At 66.3% G+C, this 7,673-nt stretch overlaps 1 protein-coding gene across 1 annotated transcript in view; it reads left to right on the top strand.

The window, feature by feature from the left end:
* The first annotated feature begins 355 nt into the window (after positions 1-355).
* Positions 356-7,673, top strand: part of ONECUT3 (one cut homeobox 3) — a 24,380-nt gene continuing 17,062 nt past the window's right edge. The window contains exon 1 of the mRNA XM_032252518.1: positions 356-1,541. Coding sequence (XP_032108409.1) covers positions 356-1,541 — 1,186 coding nt within the window. The remainder of the gene's footprint in view (positions 1,542-7,673) is intronic.

Raw genomic sequence — 7,673 nt, 5'->3', positions numbered from 1 at the left:
CCCGCCCTCTGTCCCCCGGGTACGGCTGGCCCGGGGGGATGCCGAAGCCCCAAGTCTGCCCGACTCCGACCTGCCTAGTGCTCGAGGGCCCCGGGGCGGGCGGGGAGCTAGGCTGCGGGAGGCCGCGGCGGCGGGAGCAGGTGGGCGGAGGCGCTGACGTCAGACCAGGGCCCGGGCGCCAGCGGCCGCTCCCCTGCCACATCCTGGTGGCCGCGCTCGCAGCCGGGCCGGGCCGTGCGCCGCGCAGCCGGGCAGCCTCGCGCGCAGCCACCGGGGAGCGGGCGGGAGTCATGCGGCAGCCTTGAGCACGCGGGGCCGGCGCTGAGGAGCGCGCGCGGCGGGCGGGCGGCCGAGCATGGAGCTGAGCCTGGAGAGCCTGGGGGGCCTGCACGGAGTGGCCCACGCGCAGGCGGGCGAGCTGCTGAGCCCGGGCCACGCGCGATCGGCGGCGGCGCAGCACCGCGGCCTGGTGGCGCCCGGACGCCCAGGCCTGGTGGCCGGTATGGCGAGCCTGCTGGACGGCGGCGGCGGCGGCGGGGGCGCTGGGGGCGCGGGCAGCGCGGGCGGCGCGGGCAGCGGCGCGGACTTCCGCGGGGAGCTGGCTGGCCCGCTGCACCCGGCCATGGGCATGGCCTGCGAGGCGCCGGGCCTGGGCGGCACCTACACGACGCTCACGCCTCTGCAGCACCTGCCGCCGCTTGCGGCCGTGGCCGACAAGTTCCACCAGCACGCGGCGGCCGCGGCCGTGGCCGGGGCGCACGGCGGCCACCCCCACGCGCACCCGCACCCGGCTGCCGCGCCGCCCCCGCCGCCCCCGCCGCAGCGTCTGGCTGCCAGCGTGAGCGGCAGCTTCACCCTCATGCGCGACGAACGCGCGGCGCTCGCCTCTGTGGGCCACCTCTACGGACCCTACGGCAAGGAGCTGCCCGCCATGGGGTCGCCGCTGTCGCCGCTGCCCAACGCGCTGCCGCCCGCGCTGCACGGCGCCCCGCAGCCCCCGCCGCCGCCGCCGCCCCCGCCGCTGGCCGGCTACGGCGCGCCGGGCCACCTGGCCGGGGACAAGCTGCTGCCGCCCGCCGCCTTCGAGCCGCACGCCGCGCTGCTGGGACGCGCGGAGGACGCACTGGCCCGCGGGCTGCCTGGAGGCGGTGGCGGCGCGGGCGGAGGCGGAGCGGGCAGCGGGAGCGCCGCGGGGCTGCTGGCGCCGCTGGGCGGGCTGGCAGCAGCCGGGGCGCACGGGCCGCACGGGGGAGGCGGCGGCCCCGGCGGGGGCGGCAGCGGCCCCAGCGCGGGCGCGGCGGCCGAGGAGATCAACACGAAGGAGGTGGCGCAGCGCATCACCGCGGAGCTGAAGCGCTACAGCATCCCGCAAGCGATCTTCGCGCAGCGCATCCTGTGTCGCTCGCAGGGCACGCTCTCCGACCTGCTGCGCAACCCCAAGCCGTGGAGCAAGCTCAAATCTGGCCGCGAGACCTTCCGCAGGATGTGGAAGTGGCTGCAGGAGCCCGAGTTCCAGCGCATGTCGGCGCTGCGCTTGGCAGGTAGGAGCGTGGCGCGCTCGGCCAGACCCGCGGGGCGCCGGGGCCCGACTCCCCGGCACCTAGCCGGCGGCGGCCGGATGCCCAGGGCCAGCTCCCGAAGCCCCGCCCGCGCGCCCGGCCTCCCGGGACCCCCTCGCAGGGAGCTAGACCGCGATCCGCGCCCCTGCCCGTTTGTACCGTTGCCAAAAGGAAGAAAGGAATTGTGCCGCCTCCCCCTCCCCTGTCGCCGCTTCTGCCCTTTCGGGAGCGGGTAGGGGTTCTCTAGTACTGTTTGGACTGCTGGGAGGCCGGAGCCCTCCCCAGGCAGCCCTCAGGAAAGCTCATTGTGTGTGTGTGTGTGTGTGTGTGTGTGTGTGTGTGTGCGCGCGCGCGCGCGCGCGCCTGTTCAGGGGAGCTGTGTCCTCGAACGAGCTGCTGTTGTCAGCTAAGGTGCCACTCCCCTCCTCCAGCACTGGTGGAGAGGAGCTGCTGAGCCCCCAGCCCCGGCCAAAGAGCTCCGAGACCGTGCGGCGGGCGCCCGCAGCTCAGTAGCAGATACGGAGCCCGCGCTCATCCCCCCCTGCCCCAGCGCGCGCTTCTTTGTAGTTCGGCCGGGCGATCGATACCCCCTCCCTCTCCCCTCCGGCCGCTGGCAAAGGTCACCCGAGAATGGCGGGGGAGGGGCGGCCCGGGAGACCCTCGGCTCGCGCGGCCCAGAGGCCTTCACACCCGGCCCCGGCGCCCGCCCCGCGCAGTTTGGCCCTGGCTCGGGTGCGCGCGCCCCTGCCCGCCTGGCTTTTGGGTTCTTGACTCTGCTGTCTACTGCTCCCCTCTCTGGGTCGGAACACACTGGCATCTCTGTGTTTTCCTCTCGCTCTCCCTGTTTCTCTTGTTCCTGCCCCTTGTCGCTGCTCCCTTTCTGTCTCTCTGCCTCAGTCTCTGTCTCACACTCAGCCACCGGCCCCCTGGGGACCCTCCTCCCCCCTCCCTCCCAGCTGACAACAGCTAAGTCCACACCTGCCCTCTGACCATCCCGACCAGGCCCCCATTTCCTAGGCGGGGGGTGGGGGTGCAGGAGAGCCCCTCGCCTAGGTGGGGGTCGCTCTCCCTGGTGGTGCTGGGGAGGGGCTGCCCACCCGGGCCACAGGGACAATAGCCTCGGCGGCTGGCGCCTGATCGATCGCTTCTCTGAGCACAAGGGCAAGAAAGGCGGGGGCTCTGGGAGGCGCCCCACTAGCAAAGAGGCTGTGGGGGTTGTGGCTGTGCCCCAAGGCAGCCCAGCCAGGCAGGGGGGCGGGAAGACAGGACAGCCGGGCCCCTTTGCTGTTCCTCCCCAGCAAGCCATTTCCTCCCTCCACCCCAGGGGGACCAGACAATGCCCCCTAGCCTGGACCCACAGGCTGGCCTCAGTTTCCCCCTTCTGCAGAGCAAGCAAGATGACTAGCTGGAACCTCTCCTGGGGTTCTTAGATTTCTCCACTTTCGAGCACTGGAAAATAAATTGTCTTTTGACTGTGGCAGGGTAACCTTGTGCCCAGAGAGGTCACATGAACCTGGATGGTTTGAGTCTGTCCTCCTCGTGACACGTGCAGAGACACCCGTGTGCCCATCACAGACAGGTGTTCACATCCCTCACCCAGCCACGGCCCTCAAGGTGACGTGCAGTGCGGGGCCTCAGGTGGCAGAGGGCACACGCCTGGCTGCTACCTTTCTTTCTCTTTTTCTTTCTTTCTTTCTCTCTCTCTTTTTCTTTCTCTCTTCCTTCCTTCCTTCTTTCCTTCTGTCTTTCTTTCCGCAGAGTTTCACTCTTGTCGCCCAGGCTGTAGTGTAGTGGTGCAATCTCAGCTCACTGCAACCTCTGCCTCCCAGGTTCAAGTGATTCTCCCACCTCGGCCTCCCAACTAGCTGGGATTACAGACACCGGCCACCACAGCTGGCTAATTTTTTTTTTTTAATTGTTTAGTAGAGACGGGGGTTTCACCATGTTGTCCAGGCTGGTCTCGAACTCCTGACCTCAGGTGATCTGCCCCCCTCGGCCTCCCAAAGTGCTGGGATTACACAGGCCTGAACCACCGCACCCGGTCTAGCTGTGACTTTTAGACACCAAGTGGCTGCCATCACACCAGTAAGGCAGGGACGGTTTCTCCATCGCGATACCCACCGCCTCCTGCCCCCTCCCCAGCACGTATTTGGGAGCACTGTGTCCACCGTGGGTGCACCCGGAGTCCATGCACTCTCCATTTTTCTCACTGTCACGTTGTGCAACACGACCCAATCTGCAACATCGGCTACTGGAATTGCAGATTTGGGGGCCACAGAAAACATCTGCCAGAGTGTCACAGAGGGACAAACCTCAGGCGACAAGTCCCATGGGGGGGTCCCCGCGGCCGGGTCAGCAACACCCGCCAGCCCTGCGTGGAGACCTGGAGACCGCCTGCTTCCCCTGCATCCCGGTCCGGTCCGTGTTCGCTCTTGCGGTCCCACCGCCATCCAGGCCTCCGCCTTCCCCTTCCCAATGCGGGTGGAGTTGCAGGTGGGCAAACAGCCTGCGTTTGTGCCTGGCTTTCCTTACTTGTGACAATGACAGTCTCAGATCTGGGTTCCCGGGCTTCCCGTCCAGGAAGGGAGAGTGACGACAGTCGCCGCCGTCTCAGGGGTGCGTGGGGGACCGGAGGGGTGGGCGCCGTACCTGGCACCACCGAGTCTCCGGCGGGGCGCTGGGGTGTTGAGGATGGTAAACCTGGACCACCCTGCCCGCCGCGTCTCTGCCGGGTCCGCCGTCCCCGCTGTGGCCCCACAAAGCACCGCTCCGGCCTCCACGGGCTTCAGGCCGTTAGAGCTCCGCACCTGTGGCGTCTCAGGTGCGCTGGGGGCCGCGTCTACACCGCCGGACTCCGCCTGGGACAAACGAGGCGGTGCGGGGTCATTAGGCTCCGGCCGAGGCCTTTAGTTCCAGTCACTGCGCAAATGAAAAGCGGTTAAGTGGCGGCAAATCGCGGCGGTTAGAGGGAGGCGGCCGGGCGGGCGCGTCCCCATCTCTACAGCGCGTCCCCATCGCCACAGCGACGCCCCGAACGCCAGGGCTCAGATAGAGAACTCGGCCTCCTCCGCCCCATTTCAGCCCCGCAGTGGCGGAGGACTCGCCCCCCTTCCTCCTTCTGCATCGCCATCCCCCGCTCCGCGGGCACCGCGGGCATCCCCGGGCAACTTTGCGCCCCGGGTCACGCTTCGCGCTCTCGCCCGGCTAGGGCGGGCCACGCGTTCCCGCAGCTGCCGAGCGTCCCGCCGGGCGCCGGGGCCCCCAGGGAGACGGGGACAGGGAGGGAGAGACCCGCAGGTACAGACAGAGAGGGAGGGAGAGAGGTGGAGATGGGGAGAGGAAGGTGGGTGGAGTTGGAGGTGGGGGACAGGGAGACAAAACCAGAGCGTGCGAGAGAGACCCAGAGCGCAGACAAGACGGGAGGAGAGAAGCAGCCCGGAAAGGAACGGAGGTGCGGGCTGGACGATGACAGACGCAGAGACAAAGGAAAAGACACGGACAGGAAAGGAACTCGGGGCGCTGGAGGCCACCCGTACCCACCCCCACATCCTCCTTCCCCATCGTGGGGTAGGACTGGGCAGAGAGGAATGGGTGGTTTCTTTGTTTCACCAAAGCACGCAAGGAATCCCACGGCAGACCTCTGGAGTCCCGGCCCCACTGCCTAGTCTACCTGCCTCAGTTTACCCATCTGTAAAATGTGCGTGTGGGGGCGCCGAAATCTGGGTCTGACACTCTCAGATTCTGGGCCCCTCTAGTTCAGGAGTCCTGCAGCCCCCAAGCCATTCCCACGGGCCGGAGCCTCACCCCACCCCCACCCCAAGGTCCTCGGAGTCCCGCAGCTTCGGTGCTGCCGCCTGGTCGAAGCCCTCCCCTGGCGCCGTCTCCAACAGTAATTATGGGAGAGGGGCTGGGGGAGGGGCGGGCGGGCTCCTCGGCGGGGGTGGGGGCGGTCGATGAATTCGAATTACCGTCTCTAATTCATCACGGTCGCCGGGTCGATAGCTTCGGCCGTCTTCAAATATTGTTTAAATTGCAACTCCGGAGGAAAAGTATTTTTTGTAACTGATCAGAAAAAATATGTATATGGATAATACAAAGTTAGGTGGAGGCGGGTAAAAAAGGGCCTCATCTCCTCCCAGGGGCACCATGCGGAGGCAGGAGCCCAGAATCCCTGAAGGATGGTGTAGCCTAGTGTGGGGGAAACTGAGGCAGGGACCCCCCCACACACAGGTGGATGGGATGCTTTGCCCTTAAGCAGGACAGATTGTCCTAGGGACAAATACCAGCATCCATCATGGAGCTGCATGCTGAGGGCGTCTGGTGCAGGGACTGGCACTCTGCATGGTGGTGGGTGCGTGGGGGGATGCCAGGGACTGGGGGCCTGCGGGGGTGGAGTTGGGAAGGTCATAGTGGCATGACCTCTCCCCCACCTCTTCCCCCACTGGATGCCAGCATCACGGGCTGAGGCTGAAACGGGAGAGGCAATCCGGGACCCCCTCAAAGGGACAGGTGTCCGCCCGCTACAAGCACTCGGATGAAAGGAGGGATGAGGGGCCGAGGAGGAAGAGGAGAAGAGGGAAGGGAGGGAAGGATCCCTGTGCCTTTTACAAGAAACCCACTTTTCTCTGCAAGGTGTCCACACCTCTTACGGACACCCCAGAGAAAGATGCCCGGCCCCACTAGCCAGTAGAGGTAGCCAGCGCCGGGGGCCTTGGAGACCTGGGTCTCCCCTGGGCTCTGTCCCTGGCTGATCCTGGGCAAAAGGGCTTCAGCCTCAGTTTACTTATCTGAGAAACGGACAGAATGAGATCTCTCTGGAGAGGGTGTGTGAGGTGCCAGAGGGGCTGGGGGTCTGGAGGGGACACTGCAGGTTCCCACAGGGATGCACGGAATGGGGACAGACCTACAGCCTGCCCAAGCTGGGAGAACCAGACTCTTGTGGGACTGTCCTCAAGGCACAGGTGACTCTGCTGCCCCCACACCAGCACCCTCTCCCTAAGCCTCAGGGCCTGGGACAGAGCAGCCCAAGGGATCAGGGATCAGGTTCCCACCTCCCTGCAGAGAGGGAGGGAGAGGAGGGTAGGCTCTGAGGTGGGGAGGGGTCCCACTGGGTGCCCACAGCCCTCTCCCTCCTCCTCAGCTCACCCCCCGCCAAGACCTTTAAAGCCTGATGCGGTTCCCGTGCTCACCCTACAGACTAGCAGGCTGAGGCTGAAGAGAAAGGTGCTCGCCAGAGCCCCACACTGCTTCTGATGGGAGCCAGCTTCTGCCAGGAGGGGCCGTAATGGGACGGGGGCGTGGGGGTTTCAGGCCCCCTACCCCACTGAGTCTGGTGGGTCCGACACTGGGCAGGGGATGCCCAAACTCTCGGGCCCCCAGCAGGGTGGGGGGGGGGGGGGGGGGGATTCCAGGCAGTGGCATTTGGGGACAGAAGGCTGGGAGGTGGACTGAGGACAAGGACCACAGAGAAGGGACCAGGGGGTGGTGGCGCCTTCCAGGTTCCCAGCCGCTGGGGCGATCCTTAGGTGGGGACAGGTGACCAACCAATTCCACATCCCCACCTCAGGAGAGCCACATCCTTTAGGGGCGGTGAGGCTTGTGCTTCCCCCGAAGTTCCTCCTCCAAGTGTGACGGTGTTGTGGGCGTGTGAGTCCCCTCCCCTGGGAGACTACGCTGGAGACTCCCAGAGAGGACGGGGGAGCCAGGTCCCGGCTTCATCAAATCCAGCTCAGAGCCCCCAGGACCACCCCACTTCTGCTCTTCCTGGCAGACCTCCCCCCCCCCCCCCCCCCCCCCCAACACAGCCTCAGTCCCAGTCATTCCTTTCTGTAGCCTGGGAGACAGAGACGCTCACCCCCACATCAAAGAGGAGTCTGGGGGAGTCGCTGGAGTGGTGACGGGCTGGAGCTGGCATTTGGTTCTGAAGTCCACTTAGCCTGAAGTCCTCGAACTAATCATGCAGCGTTCGCTCTTCTCCCTGAGTCTCCCTCCCATTCTGTGCTGCTTCGACAGCCATCACCACTCTAGTCTAAACCACTACATGGTCTTCTGCTCTCCTCCTCCTCCCCCTCCTCCGTCTCCTCCTCCTCCCTCTCCTGCTCTTCCTCCTCCTCC

Source organism: Sapajus apella, unplaced genomic scaffold, assembly GCF_009761245.1.
Source record: "Sapajus apella isolate SASKATOON/1434 unplaced genomic scaffold, GSC_monkey_1.0 scaffold77, whole genome shotgun sequence".
Lineage (NCBI taxonomy): Eukaryota > Metazoa > Chordata > Mammalia > Primates > Cebidae > Sapajus > Sapajus apella.
The sequence above is the reverse complement of the archived record's forward strand: the minus strand, read 5'-3'. Positions and strand labels throughout refer to the sequence as shown.